The 24,422-nt window shown below is 37.7% G+C and overlaps 1 protein-coding gene across 4 annotated transcripts in view; it reads left to right on the plus strand.

Moving 5' to 3' along the window:
* The window catches only part of LEMD3 (LEM domain containing 3), a 48,795-nt gene that overhangs the window by 3,160 nt on the left and 21,213 nt on the right, over positions 1–24,422 (plus strand). For 3 of the 4 annotated variants that reach the window (XR_004166378.2, XR_004166379.2, XM_031589508.2), the window contains exons 2-4: positions 15,396–15,449; positions 16,910–16,947; positions 19,043–19,109. Coding sequence is in view for 2 of the 4 variants with exons in the window: in XM_031589508.2 (XP_031445368.2) it covers positions 15,396–15,449; positions 16,910–16,947; positions 19,043–19,109 (159 nt within the window). In the remaining 2 variants the exon portion in view is untranslated. The remainder of the gene's footprint in view (positions 1–15,395; positions 15,450–16,909; positions 16,948–19,042; positions 19,110–24,422) is intronic. The other variant, XM_031589510.2, reaches the window with a different exon arrangement.

Here is a 24,422-nt window from a genome sequence, read left to right on the forward strand (position 1 = left end):
ATGATCTTTCAGCTCCTAGCATAAACTTTCCAACTGTGACACTCATGATTAAAACTTGCCCTGTCATGCTGATTGGTAAATCTGAATGTCTCAATTGTGCGGGCAGCAGTAATACTGAGAAAATAAATACTCTGAATTCCTTGTCTTGGAAAAAAAAAAAAAAAAACCTTCTGTTTTAATGTGTGAACTTTCCTACAGAAATGGGGGATCGCTTTTTTGAGTATATTGTTTTTAAAGTTGACAAGGATGGAGCTAGTAAGCAGGGAATGTTCTCCCTTTGCTTTGGCTGCCCAGCCAAAGGTCTGGTGGTTCAGGGTTACTCAGAAGTTCAATTAAACCAGTCCTTGGCCTGCTTCTGTTTGTTCTTTTATCAGAGGAACTCTAGAAAGTGGATTTTCTGAGGAAGTGTTCTGGTTTTGGCATTCACATTTTTTCTGTCCTCCTTTCTTGCAGCCCTGGTTTGAGGGATAGGGCCCATTGAAGAAAGCAAACAGCCGTTTTTGTGGCTAGCTTCTTTGGTAGGAAGTAGAGCAGGACACAAGCTACTTTTCTTTCTTTTTTTTTCTTTTTTTTTTTTTTTTAATAATGTGGAAATGTGCAGGGAATTGCCTTGCACATGTGCTCAGCACACACTGATTGAATTCCTACTTCTCGAATGTATGTGTGTGAAGAGAACACAGTAGGTCCAGAGGATGGACAAGAAAGACAAGACAGGCCCCAAAAATGTGTCCCTACTGGGAAGGAAACCAGTTGTCTTTTGGGTGGTTCTCTAAGCTTAGCTGAGCATCATCTGAGCGAGTCCTTTAGTTCTTGAGCTTATGTATTGTTTTCTTCATAGAAATGAAGAAAACAAGCCAGAACTTGGCAGAATTGATTCATGCATTTTTATTAAAAATAATAGAATAGCTCATGAAAAAACTTTTCAGCTAGATAATTAGGTACTGGGTTTTTTTTTTGTCTTTTACTTGGCTTTAGGCAAGACTTCATTGTTTGCGAATGGTTTCATTATGAAAAATGGTATTTTCAACTACTATCACAGTTAATGTGAGAATTTAAGAAGATAGGTGTTTGCATATTTGAGCTGCTTTTTTTCCTCTTGCAGGGTGTGGTACAAGACAAATTTCAGTTGGTTGTCTTGTTCTTTCTCTGACATTAAATTCTGTCAAAATAAGGTACTGTTTTGTGTGACACATTGAAAAACATTGGTCACCAGCTACAGCCAGTGTTAGCACATGGGTTTGTTGGGCTGTGATGTGAGTGTAGAGGAGATGCTTGTAATGGGTGGAAGCTTGGAACAAAGTGCTAGGATTGGATTTAGGCTAGGTAAAGTAGTATAGGTAAGAAATGGAAAATTTCAGAAGAAGGTTGTCACATTGTGCAAAATGTTGAAATACTTTCTTATTCAGAGCTATAAAGTAGCCATAAAGTACTTCAGTTTTTTCTGCACATGTGGCAGGCAGTGTTCAAAGATGAATTGGGATTGGCTCATTTTTCTGTATCTAAGCTACATATGGTCACTTGAGGTAAAGTTTTTCAGCATTTAGTTGTCTAAGGTGCTGATAAATGTATTATCTGTAGGGCTTTTCTTGAGCTATTGAAATAAATGGTTCTAAGCTCACATAAAAGGTAATGTGTAAGTAGATTGTGCTCTTGCTATTTCTGACAGTCTTGTACATGAACAGGTTTACTTGTGCTTCATACTGGTATCTTAATTCACGTGGCTCTTGCTGTAAGCATGTCTTGCTTGCACTTGCCTTTAAATGTGATGGGATTGTATGAAATCTTGCATAATAATTTGTCAGGAAAACGGTCAATTTGACTTCTGTCTTCTTTCTAGAGGTGTTTAAATTCTAGTGAGTTCTTCATTTCTTCCTATTTCATTCACTCAAGTTTGTGATGTTACTTGGAGCTTCTCGAGTGGCTGTTGGCACTTCTGGGAGCTAGTTACAAAGTTATTTTTCAAGGAAAATGGCTGCTAAGATCAGTGGGTGTTACTTTGAGGCCTGGTATATTTTCTGGAAAGTGAAGTTATTACTATAGGTGCTGATTAAGGCAATAGTATCAAAGGTATGGCATTTTATGTTACTTTCAAGCCCTCTGCTCCAATACTTTGCATCGGGAGTGGTTGATGTAACAGAAAAAAAGATAATCTTCCATTTGAAACATTCAGATAGTTATTCTGTATTGTCTAAGGTTCTTAGAGGAGAGGCTGAAAGTGGGAGGTCTCATTAGTGATCTTGATCTTTCCATGTAAATTGTTGAAAAAAAATAACTGCTGGTAGCACAATCTTTAGTCTATTCACTCTAACTTGCATTTTTGAAATATTAATTTAGGGAAACCTCTAGTAGTTGCCTGTTGCAAGTGGGAACTTAAGAAAATCATAATTTGAAGAGTTTAATTATGTTCCACTGACATTCCATTTCTTTTCTTTTCTTTTTTTTTTTTTACTTCTGAATATCTCATGTATTGAAACTTCTATGGAATTTTGTGCAGGGAATTTCACTGATTAAAAAGCTAGAGTTGCTGTGTGGAAGACAAGAGGTGGACTATTAAGTGCACAGGTTTGTAGATTACTGCTGAAGTGCTGTGGCGTTTCACAAATAACTGTTGAAACTTGGCTTGCCTTCATAATACCTGTATTTTAAGGAGATGTTCAGTACTTCCTTTGGAATATGTAGAACTAACTTGGGATGCATGCCTTAAAAGTACTGTTGTTTGCAGACATGCACAAGACTTTCCTTATGCCATGGTTTCGGATGTTCTTTAAATGTATTTACAACTCACTGTCACAGGCTGTGTTTTTTTGTAGAGTGATGAGAAATTAGAACTGAAACTACCCGCTTGGGGAGTGGGCATGCAGAAGAGCTCTAACAGGATCTGATTGCACAAGCTGTCAGTAACTCATTGAAAGTTTGCATTCAATCTCATAGCACGTGGTAGTTTTCACAAAAGAATATTTGGTTTCTGGTGTGAGAACTGAGGGCAGTTGATGATCTGAAAGATCTGCAACTTTTCCATGTTTATGGAGCATGGCAGACTGAACAGAAGTGGGAAAGCAAACAGCAAGCTCGTGTTTCTTCTGTTACAGCAACAGTGGTTACAGCTGAAGTCTGTTAAGGAGGAGCCCATGTTACCCAAGAACATGCATTTAGTGTAGCGTTGTAGGAACCCCACTTTGTAGTGTTTCTTAAAGTATACCACCAGGAGAGGAGAATCATACCTGCAGTCTTTCTGTTGATGGGGTCTGCTGATGTTTCTAAAAAGAATCATGTACACTTAACACATGTTGACATGTATTTCATGTGGGAGTACTAGGTTGCAAAACTTTGGCTTAATGCTTACTCAGCTAAGCTGTCAGGAGTGCTGGGGTTGTACCAAGCTGATCCCTGTCAGGCTTCTTGCCTTGTGCTTCAGAAATAATATGAACATGTGAATGGCAGGGCAAAGCTGCTGTTTGACAACCTTGTTTGATCAGTTAACAAAAAAAGCTTAACAAACAAGTAAATTAAGCAAGTACTTTAGTTTTTTGTTAATGAAAGTGCTGTTCCAGTGCTGTGGAGAAGGACAAAGTCCTTTGTAATTATTGGATGTGTTCTTTATGTGTTAAAAACTCCTGAATAACTGTGTCCCTTGGAAGAAGTACTTGTGTTTTGGGATTTGAGGTAGATTAAAGGGAGTGCGTTGACTGGTCAAGATACGTTAAAAAGAAATAGTGATTTTCAGTGGACTTGTTTTGTCTAAGAAATTCCATAGCAGTATCTTTCTCCTGACTGCTCGCTTCTTGGCTTCTTCTGTTTTTGCTGGGAGGTTTAGAATTGTAAGAGAAAGTGATGAAACCTTTACCATAATATGTGAGGATGGTATTAACTCTGCCTCTGATCAAAGTGTAACTACTCATGTCTTGTATCAGGGTTACTGAAGAATTAGGATTGAGCAAAATTTGGAAAAGGGTCAGTGTACTGGTGCAGAGAAGCATATTGATGGATGCAAGTACAGATGAGAGAATTACTGAACAACTTGCAGCAGATCTCATGCAGGTTCCTACTCTGTAAAGGGTTTACTTCAGTTTATAATGTTTGCTGTTGAGCCCTCCTGTAAACATAAACAAAAAAGGATCAAGTTCTTGAGTGAAAGTGGTGATGTAAAGGCTTTGCAGTTGATGTCAGAGCACAGTCTGTTCCTGAACAATGAAGAAACAATAAAGCAAACTGGATGCTTTGACTGCATGCAGGCATGCCCTCTTTGCACAGCTGATAAGACAGCACCTGCATGTCATCTCGATATTTCTACAGTTTCTTTGTAGGCAAATAAGTGCCTTGGGTTCACACAAACCTATTCTGAGATACTGCTGATAATCTTCCCTAGAAGCTTTAAGTAATCTTTAGAAACTTGTCAATTCAGTAAGCTCAGCCCAGGTGGAGGAATTGAAGCTATGTTAATAATAGAGGTGAAAGGTTGAATCAAGTATTTGTGAATAACTTGAGCATACCATATGATGAGTAAGAAATTAAAGTACCATTTGTAATAAGGAAATACATTAGGGATGAGGAAACTGAGGCCTCAGCCTTCTGTATTTCACTTATGGTCATTTTCTGTGGCATCATTATCGTTGTCTTCCTTTCCCTGCTGCTGTGCTGTACTTCCACCCATACGTTTCAGTGTCATTTCTCATTTCTACTGTGTTTCCAGTGCACTGTGGAGAACAGAAGGATAAAGGAGCAAGTGAATGTCATACATACTAAAAGTGTAGCTGGCAAACTCAACATGATTCTTGGGCCTAGTTTGTTGGAGAAGTGATGTAATATCTGATGTTTTGCAGAGAAAAACCAAGTTTTCTGCTCATCTTGTAATACGTGTACCTTGAGACAAAGCGTCTTGGAGTCTTAAATTCCATTAACTGTTTTAAGTGAACTGAGCTATGCTCTGAATTGATTTAGGAGGTTGTCTTATTTGGAGAGGGGAAGAGATGGTAGGGAGGTTAAAAGAAGTTTAACATTGAATTAGGTGGCATTAAAGGCCACTAAGTAAATCAGTTGGATTTCAGTAATGATGTGGTAGATAAGACGTATGACTCTTCATAAATGAATGGTTGTATACTAATTCCTAAGCCCATTTTTCTCTTGTAGAAATAGAGGTCATTTACTTAACTGAAAGTTGGAAGACAGCATCTTAGAAAACGATTGCTTTAAAGACTGCATTTATTCACGTAAGTCTTAATACAGAGTTTATATACAGGACACATCCTGACCTTTACTGGAAAGGTACAGGAGCCTTTGTATTTAGATAGCATCTTGGTTAAAGAGTCATGAGTCTACCCTTGTTAATGCATTGAATAAGACTGCTGCAAAAGGACTGTAGGGATGAGTTGCACAAAACAAGTTGGTTTCTAAGGCAACATGTGGATCTTAATTTTCATTTTCTCCCCACTTTCTATGAAGGTCAGTTGAGTATGTGAGTTGCTTAGCAGAGAAGCCTTAGACTTTTCCATTATGCCTTTGCTAATGCTTACGTTGGCTTCTGAATGCTTTCAGCAGGCAGCGTATCAAAACCACTCACCTTAACCATCAGCCTCCTTAATTCCCATCATGTCATTTTGTAGTTATACCACAAAACATCCCTCAGCAGACTCATTCTGTGAGACTTCTTCAGTGTCATCAGGCTGTGCAAGAGGGACATCTCAGGTGCAGCGTTCCCAAATGTCACGTCACATCTCTAACAAGTTCAGCTTTATCTGGATGTGTTGATTGAACAGAAATGTAGCTAAACCTGATGCAAAACCTGCTGGTAGAAATTGAGCAATGGAGAATGTACTGTTAGTGAGGGGTTCCAAATAACAGAAGGCACACTTTTGTTACAGTTGCATTAAAATGCTCTTGGTTGTGATATGCTTTTTTTTTTTTTTTTAAATTTACAACATGTTTTCAGGGAAATGGTGAAACATTAATCATGACATTTTCTGATCATCTCTGACATTTGACCTATGTCTAAATGTTTAGTGGGCTGCTTGTTTTTGTTCAAACAGTATTATTCAGACAACCACAGAGGATATTTGTTAACTTTTCATTGACAGACTGAGTGGTTCATGTGTGATTAAACCCCTGAGAGGCCTCTTTCAGGCTTGGAAATCCTGTCAGAGTTACTGGGGGAGAGCCAGTCTGGCTGTCCTGTTTGGGCTGTTCCTCTCTCTTACAAATTCCTTGGAAGGAGTTTAGTGTTACTTTGTAAATAAGGGAAAATGATTAATGAAATTCCTCAGTGTGATATTGAAGAGTAGAGTGTGATGTCAAATTCATGAGTCTGTTTCTGTATTGGTTTGGACCTGTTGTGTGATTCAAGGAAGTTTCTGGAGGTGAGAGGCATGGTGTGGTAGTTTAATTTTTAAGGGAAGCTTATGCTGCCCAGGGCAGAGTTTGCCCAGCTAAGAAAATGCAGACTTCCTTCTGGACAAAAAACTACTCTTAATTCTTATTTTTGAGTTTTTCTGTAAGCCTATGAAGTAATGCTTATCCAGGAGCAGCTGTAGATAAAGGTCTTTTTTCCTGAATAACTGTGGTAAATGGGTAGTCTGAGCTGTATCTAGAAGGGTATTTCATGTTTGCATTCTTCATATTTTGTAGAGAAGAAGACAAACTTTTGTTCATTCTGATAAGCCCTTAGAAAAATCTGAAACGCTGTTGAGAACATCTAGGAGAGCCCTAGCACTGTATTGTCTGTACGGTGTCTTTTGAGCTACTCCTTTTTCTTTTCACAGTGAAAACCAGAAATACCAGCTGTACTGTTAAGTACTCTTGAGAGCTGAGCCATTCAGCATGGGCAGATATGTATATGCAGTCTGACTTGGTGTTCCTCAGTGTATTGTGACCAGTGTCTTCAAATGCCATAGCCTTTTTTCTTTTAGCTTGTTCACCTTGAGCAAAGATGTGCTTTGTGTACTGTGGAATTGGACAAAGCAGCTGCGAATGTTTTCTCATTTGTAACTTGAAATATTGTTTTTTCCCTTGACCTTCAGCTTAAGATGCTGTTCATGAAGAAACAATAAAATTGTGTGGATTTAGTAGGTGACACTTGAAATAGGAGAAAATAATAAGATGTTAAATCTGGCTGTGTTTTATTCCGCTATGTGTTGCGTTTGGCAGTGATGTCATTGCTTTGTGGGAGGATCAGACTAGAAAGAAATAATTGCATGAAAATACCAGGACATCTCATTCCCAGGTCTGTTGATTTTTTTGAGGTCCAAAGGCCAAATAGGATCTGCCTGTCCCTGTTGTAAGGGAATGAATTGGTGCGTATGTTCTTTGCCATTCAGAAGATGGGACTGTGCAGAGCTTCTTGGCATCATACTGGTAGCTATTATCAGCATTCATATACCAGGTTCAGCACCTCAATCCGCGAGCACCTCCTTAGGCATAGCCTTTTTAATTTAAGGGAGAAAACAATAACAACAAAACAACAACCACAAGCCAATTATGATAACAAAATTGGAGGCCTTAGTTCAAACAGACTCTTGGGCTGAGAGTAGGAGGTAAAGGTAAGCCTTAAGCATAAGGACAGCTGTGGTGTATGGCTGTGGTGGTAGCTTGGTTGTTTTCTTCGGATAATCAGTTCTATTTGAACCTGTCAGTTAAGCTATCAGCCAAGGGCAGGTGGTGGTGGAGGCAGAGCGGAAGGTTACCTGAGCCTTTAGTCTTGCTCCAGCTGAGTAAAAATGAAAGTTGCTGAATATCACTCACTTCCTTTCATTTTCACTCAAATGTTGCTGACCTCATCCTGGTTTTGAGCTGTGCAAACTTCTGTACCTACTGGGCAGCTTCTCTGTAGCCAGTATGGATATGCTGGTAACCTGCCTATTGCTGCTTCTCAGAAAGCTCTTCTCTGTGGGGGGGAGAAACCCGCTAGCAGCTAAATCTGTATCACCTGTACAACTGAGAGAGAGCTCTTCTTTCTCCCTAGGATACATCGGGGTACTATTCTCAGAGGCTTGCAGCTCTTTTCAGGCTTTGTATAGGTTATGGACCATTGTTTAGCTCCTGCTACTTCTTTCTGTGCAGGTGCTGATAGTCAGACCGGACTGAACAGTTAAAAGGACAAAGGCATGGCAGAACACCAGTTTTGAGAAGAAAAAAAATCCCAATGTGATTGAGGGTCTTTTACGGATTCTTCTGTCGGTGCTCTCTGTTTGAATGTTGTCTTTGGATGCTGTAAGCTGCTCGGAGTTCTGTAGCATGATACTAATTCTTTATAACTGAAGTCTGTGTGGAAGAAGAGGTTGACTGTATTTTTATGTTGGATTCTCTTCAAGACAGGAATCTTTCCTTCCTGCTTGTGCAAGATGAGAAGGAGTGCTTCTATGCAGATTGGCCCCTCAGGGGAATGACAATGTATTTAATATTTAATTGCAACTTCCCAATAATTGTTAAACCTTCTGTGTTTTAATAACACTTGCATTACCGGTTTGCTCTCTAGCTTGAACTTGGGAGCTTGAGGAAAGGCAGGCAGCTTCCTAATCTGACGTTTGAGCTGCCTCTGCTGCAGTGTTTTCAGGGAGGCATTTCACAGCTTCTCAATACATTTTCCATTTCAGTATTAATTTATTGAAGTCTTGGGTTTTTCTTGATCTTACAATGTACATGGAACTAAAATATTTGCGAGGGAGCAGAGAAGAAAGAAGAGTTAATACAGAAGCCTGCTGTGGTTCTCTCGCAGGCAAAGGTATTCTTTACCTGCTGTATAGTTCTGGGAGGTGTCTGAAACATAATGTTTTTCCTGATAATATTTTGCAGCTGCTAATAAAAGCAGCCTTAGTGTTTTTCCTTTTCTCCTACATAAAACACTAGCCCGTAATGCGGACCATTTTTGTATATGTATGCAAGGAATGTTGCACTAACAAATTTTTACAGTATTGCAAATGTGCTTCCAAGCTATTTTCTTTCTAATAGAACACTGAGAAGTGTTTCCTCATTGAAATATAGTGTGTTCTGTAATGTGATGTAAAAGAATGTGCGTGCAAATTCCATTGCTATAAAACATTTACATTAAACATTACAATAAACATTTTAATGTGCTCCTCCTCAAGTTGCTCTTCTACTGAGTGTGCTCCACTGAGATTAATGTAAGCATAGAAGAGATAGTATTAGGTGTAAAGACCAGTTTCTGGGTGAGCCAGTTAACTGGAAATACTGAGGCAGGCATTTGGTGGCTTGCACTCAGTACTTCTGTTGTAGCTGTCCTGCAGTTGTGTAGGTGCAGAACAGTCTTTTCTGCCTGAGTTTCTCATCTCTTGACAGAACTAGGGACTTACACTGCAGTATTACCTTCTTGTGGGTATGGTTATTCTCAAGTTTGTTTCATAGTGTAGCTGCATTGACTCTGGTATGGGTTCATTTACCTTTTTTTTTTTTTTAATCATTATATGCCTATTTACAGTTATTTTCAAGGTCTTCCACTTTCTTTGTAGGCACAGTAACTTGCAGTGGGTGCTTTAGTACAGCAGGTTCTCACCAGTAGCACTGTTGATAGACTGGCAACACTGTAGTCAAAACTTGCTCTAAAGTCAACACCAGTGTTTTGGCAACTGTTTCAGTTTTGGATTTATTTTATAATGTATTAGAAAAAAAAAACAAGTGAAGTTCCTAAGAACGGACAACCTGTTCTTCTGTTTCACTTTTCTGATGCTAGAGTATTTATAGACGTTACACAGATCAAAATAATGTATCTTTTAAGCACGGAACTTAGAATTTCTAGAGTTTTTATAAATAATGAAGGCACTAGAAATGAAAGTATTCTTTTTATTCAGGTGAAACTAAATCGTAGGATTGTAGAATGGCTTGAATTGGAAGGGACCTCAGAGATGGTTTAGTTACAACCCCCTGTGGTGGGCAGGGCTGCCAACAACTAGATCAGTCTGTCCATCAACCATCAAGCCTGGCCTTGAACAATTCCAGAAATGGGGTATCCTCAGCTTATCTGGGCAGCCTGTGCCAGTGCCTCACCGCCCTCTGAGAGAAGAATTTCTTCCAAACATCTAACCTAAACATCACCTCTTTGAGTTTATATACATCCTTTGTCCTGTCACTGTCTACCCATGTAAAAAGTCTGTCCCCCTCCTGCATGTAACTTCTTTCAAGTTTTGGAAGATAACAATGAGATTTCTCCAGAGCCTTCTCTTCTCCAAGCTAAATAATCCCAATTCCCTTAACCTTTCTTTACAGGAAAGGTGCTCCAGCTCTCAAATCTGATGAGAAGCTCTCCCCAAATACTTGTCACCCATGGACTGAACTGCTGTGATTCTATTAATAGAATCTCTCGGTGTTCAGGTCTATGTTCACCAGTATTTGAATAGGCAAGAATGCATTTGAAAGTTTCTATGTAGGGTGATATGACTGAAATGTTGAGAGTTTCTCTTCGACTCCACTTAAGAAGCAGCAAAGAACTTAAAATTAATAATAATAATAATATATGTATATAGGTTCATTTACCTAAAATAATGAGGGCTTTGCTACTGCTGGCACAGAGAGAAAAATAACTGGAAGTCTGTCACAAAAAGATAACTTTGATGCTTTGAGAGGAGCTTTTGTCAGAAAAGAAGTGATAATGAAGTAATTCAGTTGTTTCATCAACCCTTATCGCCTATTTGTGTGTAGGATTAATTCAAACAATACTGGAGAAAATTATTAATGAAAGTTCTCTAAACTGACTGAGACAGCTCAAAAACTGACTTGAGCTCTGTCTTTCCTTAACATCCTTTCAGAATTCTCCAGTCCTTTTGGCAGATTGCACTCCTGTTCAAAAAGAGCATGGCCAAGGAGTGGTCAACTGCTGCGGTTGAGCAGGTTGTTTTCATCTTATGTATGTACTGATTGAGAAGTACAAAAACCTGTTCTGAAGCAAAGAATATCTGTGGTGAAGGAATTGCTTGGCTTTATGTGTGACTTTGTGTCATCTTATAAGAGCACATATAGTTGATCTACTTATTCAAAGTGGTTTGCACCTGAATTTAAACAATCCGGTGTTGAAGATCATAGCTTTGAGTAATTGCAGAGAGGAAAATAAAGGCAGGTTATTTTGTTTAAGCTGTCTGAAAGATGGAGCTCTGAAATCACAAAGGGACTGACATGTTTACTTTAAATAGGAGGTACTTGTGGTAAAGCATCCTCTTAGGCTTTTAAAAGGAGTGCCTTCCAAGTGTGTTACAGAAAGTGTGCAGACATCCTGTTATTATGTACATCTTAGGACCTCTAATAGGTTTTGTTCCTCCCCCCAGACTTAAAGATTTAGGAGCGTTGAAACAACATACTAGGAACTGTCTGACACATACATGATATGTTGCTAGGTGGGATCAGCACTTGATTTGAGTTACCAAAAATAAAATGGCAGGGCCTTTGGTTGATGTTGAAAGTACTTGAACTACAAAATTAATGACAGCTTGTTTCCAAGGCAGCGCAGAGGTCTGTTTTGGATAGCAGAGCTTCCAGCATTGTTGCTTTTTTTTTTTTTTTTGTTAACAGTACATTATCTGTATTTTTATTTTGTTCTTTTTCTAATGAAGAGAAAACTAATGGAAAGCCTTAGGCTATCCTCTTATTGAGCACAAGTCGTCTTTTTCCAAGACAAGTTTTGGGGAAAAAAAAAAGTCAGACTAATACTTTGGGGTTAGTCTGTGTGTGTCTTAGTAGATGGAAGAGAAAAGTAATTTTCTTTTTGTAGGGAAAATGTGCTCGCTTCTGTGGAAGTTGCTGGCTTGGAACTGTGCATTGCTGTAAATAGTCTCTGAATCCTTGTGGAGATGGCATTTAGTGCTTCCTGAATTATCACATTCAGAAGTAATATTGATGGGTTTCATTCTTGTTTCTGCAAATGTGACTTTACAGCTCTTTAAAGTTGCATTGAAAAGTTGCTTTTGGTTTATAAAATCATTGTTCTTTCAGGAGTAAATTATGAGATTACAATGATTCTGTCAAAAATGATAACTTGATTTTCAGTAGTGGTCAAGAAGCAAACACAATGGTAGGAGTCTGGAGGAAGGGAACTGAGCACAAAGTGTACTTGAGAAGATATATTTGAGAACATCCATAGTGCTCCTTTATTTTTGAGTAGCGTCTACCTGTTTCCCAACAGTGGAAAAGATAAAGTAGAAAAGCAAAGCTGAAAAAAGAGTCATAGAATTGTACTGTGATTGAAGGCACATGGGTGTCATGGCAAGGAGGGGGTAGTACTCATCAATGTGGCAGAGTAAGGACTGGGGAATGAAGTAAGGGGGTGAGTATTATGGAGGAGCTGAATGGAGTCTGATTACTCACTGCTTCCTGTAATATGAGGAGGAATTTCTCAAGTTGGCAAGTGGCGGGCTCAGAAAAAGCAAAGCAAATGGTTTTTCATGTATTCACGTTAACTTGTGAAACTCTGTCCCTTATATTGCTGAAGCTTGGTGTTAATGAAAGACAAATTGGTGGGGAAAAGTACACTGGTACTGGTGCATATAGGAAAAGAAAACTTCTGAGCCAGAAGATTTGAGGTGAAAATTTGTTGATGGCTGGGGGAATATTCTGTTGAAGTACCAATATTCCTATGTTCAGATGATTGCTTTTGCTTTTGATCTCTTGATTTCTCTGTCCGCTTAAGAACAGAAGAATAAAACCTTCCTGACGTTGCTCACGAGCCCTTAGTTTGTCCCGCTGTGACTGTTTCTTCATGTGTCAGTTTTGATATCACATGTTGAAGTGTTGAATGCTGTGACAGCAAGAATGGTAATGCAGTTCAGGACAGGGTACTGCAGCTCTAGATGCCTGTTGTGGAAGGATTGACTATTTTTTTTTTCATTCAACTTTAGTGACCAGAAAATAAACATAGCACTTAGTTCTGTACTGCATTAGTGATACATATCTATCTTAAAAAAAAATAATAATACACTTGCTTTTGATGTTTGTGCATATCTTCTTGCTAGGTGAAGCTGTGTCAGTCTTTGGAACTTGGCCTATTGGGGCTCTGTAAGAGCTGACTTTTGCATTCACAAATGTCTGCAGCTAGGCTACGGCTTCGTGTCTGCTAAAGCATGCATTGACAAAGAGGAGAAATCCCACTTTGTGCTCTCTGTTTGTCCTTGTGGAAAAACTGAAGGATTCTTTTGTAAACACTGTCTGCAATTGTTACCAATGTATTAGGCAGGAAACTGGGGCCAGTGAGTGGTTTTATTGTTGCTTTTAAGATGACAGCTGCTGTATTCCCTTGGAAATTAACCTTGTATGTTGACACTGACCGCATTTGTATTCTTAAAATTGAGTATCTCTGTGATACTTAGTGTGTTTGTGCTGACGGCTTTGGCTGGAATGCTTTGGAACTGTGACCCTTAGAGTGGTGATTTTTTTGTTCTTTGAGCCTGAGCAGTTCTGCCACTGTAAGTAGTCATTTACAGCTTGACCCAACTAAGATACATATGAAAGATCCTTCTAAAGATTATTGGTATTCAGTTAATCTGAAAAATATTTATGTGCTGCTTATATTAATTTCATAGGCTTTTCAGTAATCTTATTGTCTTGTTTTTGATTGACTGGCATTTAAATAAGATTCCATTTTGAAGAAGCAATTTAAATGGAATATCCCTTCCTGTTCGAATATCTTAATAAGAAAGAAATACTTTCTTATTTTCTTCTGACTCAGGTTAAAAAATCCTCTTATCAGACAAGGGAAAGCCTTGCTAGGAAAAAAAGCTCTTCTTCCAGGATAGCAAACCTCCATGCAGAACACTCAGCTAGTTCATCTGTTTTGGAGATGTAGCTCTTTGAAGCTTATAAAAAACTGAGCTTGATAGATAAGCCACTTTGAAGTCTCTTAGTCAGTGCTGTATGGCTGAGATACTGAACCCTTTTTGAGAAGCCTTGGAAGTGTACGTTCACATAGGAAAGTTTTCTATTAGCAATTAGTTATTAATACTTGTTTTGGTAGAACAAGGACTTGTTACTGGTTAAGATAAATGCGTATTTTAAGAACTGTGGAAAAAAATTTTTTTGAACCGATAATGTGGATGTAATACAGTGAAGCAATAGAGATGAGCTGGGGCAGTTGATCAAAACCTTGCACTGGAGGCTGTGGCAAGTGAGATGGTTTGTTAAGAGTTTTGATTGTGGACAGAACTGGAAAAAATAAAAGTAATTAAAGAGGGGCCTTATTGATTCTGGTTAATCAAGTTTAAGTGGTAAGTAGATCTAGGTTTATTAACAGCTATCAGTTGCACACATAGGTGATAAGTTGCTGCAGTAGCATGTTGCATACTTGCCTCTTAAGGCATTGGGCATTCTAAGCTATGTTAACATCTTACATGGAATGTCTCTTTTAATAGTTAACTGCCCATAAAATCATAAATTTAAGAAATCCTACTGTATGAGTTGCAATGAGGTAAAGGGATTGATTCAATCATTTTGAAGTAAAGTCTTTTTTTATCATATTGTCTTTGTGAAAGAGAGGCAAACATTGAAGCATTGACATATCTCATCTGGATGCTTCATAAAGGCAGTTTTTCAATTTACCCAAATATGAAGTTGTTCACCTGTGAGACTGACTTCACAACCTCCCCAATCTCACTGTGAACACAGGAACACCACTACCTTTGCTTAGTTGCAGTACATGGAACTACAGCTTTCATTTTGCTTTTTTGCAGCTGTGCTTGTACTGTATTTGTATTTGCTCCAAGGCTTTCATCAGTTCTGAAACATGTCTGTCAGATATATGGAAATCTACATGCTGTTCTGTCTTGTGGGTCTCCCCTGCATCTAAAACCATACAGTCAAGTTTTCATATATGCACAATAAGGTTGACTTTGGGAAAAGCCCAATCTGGATGAGTAACAAATTGAGATGGTGGTGGTCATTTAGAGTCCTGACTGTCTCTAATTCCATTTCAGGCTATTGAGATTAAAAATTGAGTGTGCTGGAAACATTCTACAGTTAATGAATGAAATACATAGAAGCTTTGTAAAGTTGGTAGCTTGATAACTCGGTAGTCAATCTTGGAGAATTTGCATTTAAAGATTGAAGTCGAAGCACTACAAGGCTTGATTTGAACATCCTCTGCTTCTGTTAGCATTTATTAATCTGATATCCAAATTAAGTGTTTAGGTCTATAAAAGCCAGACCCTATGTTGGGCTGGTTTTTTTTCTTTCCTTTTGCAGTGTCAGTGGAAGTGAACTTGTTTGTTGCTTTGGCAAGTGACACGCTTCTGAGCCTAGGCACAAGAGCAGCCTCTTGTTTGCAGAGTTTCAAAGGGTCAGGCTCTTTTCTTTACTCAGAAAATGTTTTTGTTGCCTCACATGGTTTGTTGGCTCTAATTGTTCCTTATTGCCGCTGCATATAGGAGTAATAAATCCGTAATCATTCTCACTTCTGCTTGTTTTTCAAAATGAAGGTGAAGTGGGTCAACATCTGTCTCCTGGCAGAAGTGCTGTGGAAATTTTTGCAGGTAATGTAAGTTGCATTGTTTTACAGAAACTATGACTTGTTCAGTTACGTATCCAAATAACATTACATACGGCAAAGGTCAGGGAACCGCTGTTTTATGAGTTGGTACTTAATTCCTTTGTACCCTCCATTCCCCCTACATGAGAAATCCTGCTTCAAATTTAAAGAAATCTGGTGTCTCTACCTTTATTTCTTTTGTTTTTCCCGTTTGTGACTGAACTAATCGATCAGCTTAGTCATCTTGGTTATGTTTTAGGATGCTGTCAGTCAGCTGGCTGTCAGGAGGTAGCTGGTGATGCATTGTGAAGAACTTTGTGTTGGAGGGCTTTGTGTGGGTCAGGGTTGTATCAGACTGTTGTTGGGTGCCTTGAGGTGCAACGAGGAATGCAGTGGAAACAGCTGTGATGCCTTGGGAGTGGAGGCTAACCATATTGTGTAAATGGAGTTACTTATTTTGGACTTCAGTTAAGACAATGCGTGTATTTTACTGTGCTTCAGTTAGAAGGTTGAACTGTAGAAATACATTAAGCAGTGTGTCCCATGTGCATGCCCATTTTTGGTGCGCTTTCTGCATCAGTATGGTGGCACTTAACCCAGACCTTTGAGATTGTGACAGGTTTCCCAAGATGTTTTCTTTATCCTGATTGTGTTTGTGCTTGGTGAACTGAGGCCAGTAGAAATTTTATTTCCCATTTGAGTAGGACACAAAACTGCTCACTGCTGTATAAGCTTAGTCTGTGGGTGACTGAGTTCGTAGCTTAGAGAGGCAAGATACTGTGCTTTAATGGTGTTTGCTTCCTGCCTTGGTAGTTCTTCAGTTACCAGGCATTCATTTTTGAGTGTAAATGATGTGTCTAGCTTCAGTTTCTCTTGCTTGAGGAATTTATTATTTTGTAGCCAAGAGGAATATAATAGATAAGCATATGCTTTGGGGGGCTGTGCAAACTGTTCTGTTTGGAATAGATTGGTCACTTAGGCTCATTACACTCCTCGCCTAAGCCCTCAATGTGTCGTCTCTTACTTCCATCAATACATTAAGTACCGTTTAGTTGTACAGCTCTGTTATATGGATTATGGCTTAATAATAGTAAAAAAGTAGTTATACTTTTAAAATAGATATCTGAAGTATGTAAAGCCTTCAAATTATGATTTTAATGTGGTTGAGTCATTAAAGCAAGTGTTTGGCAAATGACAAGCACATTTTTCTTTGCATGCGAACAACTGTGAAATATGCAGATAAACAGGATTCTGGTTTAACCTAAATGCTGCTGTAGCATGATGTAAAATGTGGAGCTTATGTCAAATGCTAATAGCTGCCTAATTGTTATTTCTCACATTATGGACTTGTTTGTTTTTATTTAAACAATACAGCACTGGTATAAAATCTGAGTGATGATGTACTTTTTTTTTAAACTATTTTCAAACTATAGAATGAATTATTTTTTCTTTTTTTTTTGATAGTCAAGAATCCCTTCAGTGGAGAACTACAAGACATAGAAGTAAGTAAAAACATTTAATGTTGAGATTTCACTCTGTCACATGGTTCTGTAAAAACCATAATGATCTTATCAGAATGGTGTGGTTTCTGAATGTTTTGTATGAGACTAGTCCATTTCTTGCTCCTTGAATATTTTAAGTTTCTGTTTTTCATTTTGGGCAGTATAAATAGGATTACAGGACTTGGCTATCTCATGTTTGTTGCTTTATATACTGAGAAGATATTACCTAATTTGTGTGGTATACATATGAGGAAAAAATATTCTAAGATTTTCTTTCTTCTAAATTGATCAGTTTTCCTTTACTGTTACCATTCGGTTCTCAGCTGTGAAAGGACAACTGACAAGAGATGATTGTCGTGAGACTTTATGGTCTTATGTAGTACTACAGAAGAGCCAAGGGTTAGTTGCCTTCAGAAAATGGATTTGAAAATTTGTCTCTTTCACTTTGAATCAGTGCTATTGCTAGTTGCCCTATTCACTCTCTCAACTGGAATATCAGGATAGCCTATTTTGAGATGTCATCCTGGAAGGTATCTGGGTTAGTCTCAGATCTGCAGCTTGCGTTTTAGTGCTTCTCTCTGGGGGCCTTCAGTCTTTCTGGCTGGACTGCAAACAGGGATCTGCTTTTCGTTGGCATGTATGTGAAAGTTTCACAAGATAATTTTGGGGGGATCTAGTGTTGAGCTCTGCAATTGAGTTGTTGCATATTTTCATTGAATAGCTCTGGCTTGTTTTTGTGAAGAATCTTTTACTGAATCTTCTGAACAAATTAAATTTTGTGAAGTAGGTTCTGAGGTACCGACAGGCAAATAAATAAGCTGAACTTAGAGCACTACTGTTTGTGTTGAAGGGCTGATATTTTCCATTCAGGAAATGGGTTAATGAGGTTGGTTAACTTCCTGGGTAGTATCAACTGTAATACTCTGGTGCATCTGTAGAACCAGAATATAAGAGGCAGTTTCTACTGTTGTCTGTGGGGAATTAATCTGTCAAATTTTTGATCAATGAAAAATATTCTCCCTTTTGGTAGCAGTTTTCTTGTGGAAAATAATTGGAGCTATTCAGTCTTTAAAATGTTGTCAGACTGCACTCATGCAGCAGGGAATTATACTAAAAATACGTACTTTTTTTTCAATGCAAGTAAAACCAGAAGATGAACAGACTGGAAAACATTCTTTTGCACATTTTCTGAATAAAGGTTCTTGTCTTATCTCAGCCATTTTGCTTTGTTTGGGAATCAGAGCCAGCTTCAAAAAAGCAACCCACAACTTTTTTCAGTGGCCTTCAGGGTACTCAAGTGTGTATAATTAACTTGTTCCTTGTCTTCATATTTTGAGTAACTCATTCCAAGATAAAAGATCTCAATGAAATTGCTCACTATCTTGGTAAAGAAGTTCAAATCTGTCATAAAGTAACAGTTCTATGATGTTCATGTTTATATGTTGGTAAATAGGCCTTATACTAGTAGCCTATTCAGGAAGCCCTAAAAAGATGATGTAAACTGTAGCTTTTCTAAAAAAATTACAGTAGTTTGGAAGTAGCAAAATCAGATTTTTGTTGTCTGTGTCTTACATGGGGAATATGGCTGTATGATACTCCAGTATTGTCCGTGTGTGGTATCACCACCCACTCTTAAGAGTAAAGCTCACTTTTGTTTTTACATAGTAGCTTTCAAAAAAAAACCCACCTGGCTTCTTTTGGGTTACAGAACTGTAGAGTTTGGAAGGGACTCTGGAGATTGTCTAGTCCAACTCCCTGCTAGAGGAGGTTTCCTGCAGTAGGTCATTGCACTTTTCTCTCAACAGTATTAAAATAACCTTCTGAGCTGTCTGTTTTAATTGACTGAGCAAACAGATTCCAGGCAGCATTCTAGTTCAGTTTCAGTCAAGATCTGAAAAATTAGTATTGTGAATATTTTTTTCAAAATCTCTAAGTTATTGTTGATCTGTGAAACGTTATTGTCTTCTACCTATACATGTGTTTAAAACAAAATTCTTTCTTCTGATGATGTATAAAAGTTTTGGATTAAGTGTAAGAAAATGTCATGCTAGTAATATTTTAATATTAATGCAATGGTTTTTTTTTGTAATTCTAGGAAGATGAAATAAGTCTCATGATGAACAGCTTATATGTACTTCATGATAAATTGGCACAAGTAGCAGGTAACACTTTAAAAAATATTGTGACTAAGTATTATTGTAACAGCTGCTGAGATGTGTGTGCTCAGATAGTTATTTGCAGCAACTGGTGTATTCTGAGGCCCTGATTATCTTTAGAGCTCTGCTTTGGGAAACTAGAAGTCCTGTTTCTAGATCGTGTACACTGCCTTTTCCACCAGTGTAGCATCTTTCACTGCAACTTTTTTGAGTTAACATGGAAGACTGAATATTTTGATCGCAGGATTTTTGATCTAATGTTGTAATGCTTTATTAATCTGATTTTATTACAAGGTTTAAATACGCTGTATGTGGTGTGGCAAAGGTGGTTATTTCACTCTAGTGGAAAAATGTTTGCAACTTTATTTCACAAGCAAAAACGTTTAGTGGTTAAACAAGATGGCCTTGTTAGACAAATTAGTCTAACTTTAAACTAATTACATAGAACTTTTCATTAGTATGTATAGTATTGTGTAAGAGGTGATGTTTAGAATTACTGAATATTCAAAATAAAATCACTGTGCTTTCACAATTAAGACAGCTTTAAATTGTATAGATATTTACATATCATAATTGGGAGTGGTAGAATTAAGACTATTGTATAACTTTGACATCTCGTATGATTTACAGCAGAAACTTCTGTGATTACTAAGCCATTTGTTCAACATCCTTGCTTATTTGTTTAGTATTTACAAGGCAGTGGTTCAGTTTTTTCTTTTAACTGTTCTTTGTGACTACTATTTGTTTTGCAACAGCAAGTACCACTGAGAAGGCTTCTCGGTGTATTTCTTTTCTCTGTAGACAGACTCGCTATTGCCAAATAATGCAGGTGTTTCTCAAAGGGTGAAAATGTGGCAACAGCTGTGAGACTGACAGTTTATGTCCGGGAATATATAGGAAACGTTGAGAAATCTGAGCAGCTCTATAATACCTTTAAATTGCAAGAGTGATCTTCCTGCAGAAGATCTTGTTTTCAGAATATTTACATTATCTACAGTGAATAAAAGTAATGTTTGGACAAACCCTACAAAATTTTTCCTTGTATGCTTTAACCCAAGCTAGTGAAAGAATGTTTAACCTGAATGTGTTCAAGATAGTACTTTTTTTCTTAGTTTTAAATTTATTGTATTCTGACTGTGAATGTTTTGTAGTGTTGAATTTAGTTCAATTATGTCTCGATATTTTTATCCGTTTCAGACTATTTCATGCTTAATAGATGATAGAGGATAATTCTGCACTATCAATCATTGAGACAGAAAGATTTCTTTCATGCAATGTAGCTAAGCTGTGCTGTGCAGGAGTGTCTTTCGAGATCTAGAGCTGTGTGCAGCAAAGTGCTGAGTGGTGTGAAATGGAAGTAATGAATTATATTCTTTCTTCAAAAGAGGAAGAGAAATAGCATAACAGCTTGCCCTTTCTTCAGTGTTATCTGGCCCTCCAGTGGCTATATGGTAGATGATTTATTTGCATGGATAAAAATGCTGGGTGCTTCATTTCTGCATCTGTGAAGGAACATGAATTTTCTTCATGAATTGCAGTTTTCATATGTGATGAACACTTAAAAGAATACATTTAGCAGTCTTCCTTACAAGAAGAAAATATATGCTCCAAGATGACCTGCTGCTTTCTTCCTTAGATCTCAAGGATATGTTAGTCTCTGTTAGTCTGTTTCTGGCCAGGAGAATCTTCAGTGCTTACTTTCGAAAAATATAACTATATTTTCTGATTGGATGGTCCTCAAATTGAAACCATATTGCAAGATTGCCTTGTTGCTCAGCAGAATAGCTTGCATGCAGTCTGAAGAATGACTTATTTCATTGATACTCAGAAGTTATCCTCAGTGCCAACTGTCTTCAGGGTATGAGAGTTAGAGGTCTGCCATCCACTTTTTCAGTCCTACAGTGATGTCAGCCTGGCACAACAGCTGGAAACTATTTAAAAGTTGTATGACACAGGAGGTTGCTTGAGAGATGAAGGGTTTAAGAGCATTAATCTTATACATAATGCAGCATCTCAAAAGAGAGAAGTAATGGTAGATAGTTATAGTAAAAATGATTCTCTTCAAGCCTGTCACATACTTGGAAAAGTTTCTCTCATTTCATGCTTTGAATCATTTGTTCATGTTATTACTGTTAATATTAAAAAGGCAAGATGGAAACTTGCACTAGTGTCTTCTTAAGCTTTATTCAATGTTCTAATTGCAGTGGAGATGATCACTTCAGAATTCAGTTTCTAGCCTTCTGTTTAATTAAGCTGCTTGTGTTTTTATTGAGCTAGTGTTTTCTGCTTTGTCAACTTTAATTGGAGAGCAAATGATGGGGCTTTAAATATAAAAGATGACGCATTGAAAGTTTTTTTTAAATAACAAAGAGTCACTGTAATGCTTCATTATTTTTATTTGACTTAGTATACTATGTTCCAATTGTAGATGCCTATTCTATTCTGTGGTGCTCTGATATTATGTAAAATAATTTAATTATCCTCTGTAAAAATGGATTGCCTTTAATGCATCACTGTTCTCAGAATTATTAGTCTACTAAATCTGTGGTGAGTAATGCCTACCTCAGAAGAAACCAGAGGGAAAAGCAGAATCTATTCATTCAGTTCTGGGTTGAATTTTATATTCTTGTCTGTGTCTTTTCATTCTGCCTTTGTTAAATGCAGCAAGGTTTGTAGATACTGTATAGTCCAGTGCCTAATACTTTATTCTAAAACCAAATCTATTTTATTTAAATTAGGCTTCCTTCTGGCATGTATGTATTAATTACTGGATGTTTGTCTTTTGTGAAGAGTCTTCAGTAGGTTCTTAGGTTTATAAAATGAACAAGCCTAATCACGTCCTCCAAAGAAGTATCTCCTGTGTTTCCTTGTATACAAAGGATTTTTACTTAGTAAGAAGCATCTTTGGCTTGGCATTCTCCACAGAGGGGTCTGTGAGACTTGAATGGTTTCCTTCTGCACTAAAGGACAGTACAGGTCCTTGAGATGTGAGGTGAATTGTACTTCCCTATGGAATGAGACTTGCTGGTAAATCCAGGGCTGGCAGAAAGGCCTGGCAAAAAATCTTAACATTAATTTAAAGTGTTAGCTACTGTATCTGGCAGCTCTTGTTCTGTCACACTCCTTAGCCTTTAGTTCTTCAGATATTTGATTTTTCTTTTTTAGCCTGATTTAAAACCCATATAACAATTTCTGGTTTTCCACATTGTTAGACAGTTGAATTTGCCTATGGGAGATCAGTCATCTGTTCTTGCTCTCACGTTTGTTCTGCTCTTACTTTTCTTTGATTACTCACTTCTCTGAGCATCGGACTGAGTTTCCAAGCCAAGTGGTTAATAATTACACCAAAGTAACTCAATGTAAGCCTTCATTTGCAGAACGACTAGCTAAAAGAGTGGCTGAAGTGGCACATAGGAATATCTTGCTGCTTGCAGTAGCATGGGCATCTACCTGACTTGCGAATTTTCCAACTTTCTGCAAGCTTTCTGATTCTCAGCAACAGATGAGTAGGAATGAATAGCAGTTCTAGCAGCTTTTTGCACTGGGCTGAAACTACGTGAGTGATTAGCTTACTGATTTCAGGAGTGGGAGGCAAGATGGAATTGATTTTAATTTATTCTCTTCTGAGATTGCATGAGAGTAATTTGTACTGGTGGGCCTTAAATATTGTCAGTGCTTGAGCATCAAAAGCATTTTTAAGAGGTAAATTTGCTCAGTTAGGAAAAAATTGTCAGGAAAAGTGCAGCGAAGAAACTGTCTGCTGGCTTTTTAAAAATGAGACATGTTGGCTGCATACTGTGCAAATGTCATTCCTGGAAGGAGGCAAATAAGATTATTTTACAACTGCTAGAAGTCTGCTTCTAAAGGAGCTTTTGTCCTCATGTAAGTTGTAGTGCTGTGCTCTTCTAAGAGTAAAAGTCTAAAACGAATCCTCTGGCTTGTTTTAGGAATGCCTTTTTCACTGTCTTGACATCTGATTGTTTTGTGGTGCTGTTTGTTTTTTCTGTTTGCTAACTGCATCCTTTTACTATTTCTTATTATTTAAAGCAAAAACAAACCCCCAAGCCACTGAGCAGAAGAGTTTCATCCCTTTGCTCCCTTAGCTGTTCTGTTCAAACGGTGACTGACATGCTTCAAAACTTTAGGTCTTATTCATTCAGGCTTTTTTTGCGTGTAGTATTTGTAGCCGTGTTAATGCTATGTAATCTAATACCTGGCTGAGATTGTAGGTAGAGCTTCTAGCAAGGTATGTTTGGGATTTTTTTTGACTAAAAATTCTAAGTTTTAAACAATATGCTTGTGCTTGAAACTATGAATAAGATACATAGTTCCCCCAAGTCTTCCACTCTTGAAACATGAAATCACTGATGCCTGTAAATGTGCATTGCAGGTAGTAGAGTTTATGCAGAACAAAAAGAATGTCTGCCTAGAATATAAGCTAGAATAATTTACAGCTCCAGTTCTGGTGCTGACTTCTTTTTTGGCAAGAATGCCACTGTTCTTCACTAGTGACCTGTTCAGTTTTGCTATCGTATCAGACCTAGTGAGCTTTGACTCAATCTAAGATGTGTGCTAATTATCAAGTGAAGCAACTTGTAGACTACTATCTTTCATATCAGAAGTATATTAAACGAAACAGTCTGCAAAGGACTTCTGCTTCATAAAAACATTTATTTCTTTGGAATTCCCTCCTGTGAGCAAGGCATGAAAATATTTCCCATAACTTGTGGTAATGTTTGCTAACTTTGCCCTGAATCCAGATAGCCAATATTAGCATTTGCTACCTTTAAAAGGTAGCCCAGAATGGAGTAGTTTCATCTTGAAATAATTGGTGAGACTGTAAACAGAAGTTTAGGAATCTCACATGTATATAAAATATAAACTTCACAAGCTTTGCTATTGCTTTGGGAATTATTAATGGGTATGGTTGCAGGAGGGTAAGGCTCACCTTGAGTTAGTGATAGCCTGGATTTGTTCTTCCTTTTTTTATTGTTTTGGTGCAGATACAAGTACCAATGTGGTGGGTTTTTTTAATTTTGATTTTTTTTTTTTTTAGAAGGATCAAGAGAGAAATGATTTGTTATTCTTCCAGTTCTTCAGGAATTATAGCTTAGCGGTGGATAGAACTGATGTTGGATGTTTTGCTTTTGCATGAGACTTTGTGTTAGCATGACTGTCACTAAATCTATTTTAGCATAAATTGAGTTCTTTCAGTTTAGTAGAAGTAAATGAGAAAGAAGATGGTACGTGGCAGTGAACTGACTGTGCCTTATTTCCTGGCTGCTTCTGCATTATTTCTGAAAGAATTAGGAAGATGGT

The sequence above is a fragment of the Phasianus colchicus genome, chromosome 1 (assembly GCF_987193195.1).
Source record: "Phasianus colchicus chromosome 1, bPhaCol1.hap1.1, whole genome shotgun sequence".
NCBI lineage: Eukaryota > Metazoa > Chordata > Aves > Galliformes > Phasianidae > Phasianus > Phasianus colchicus.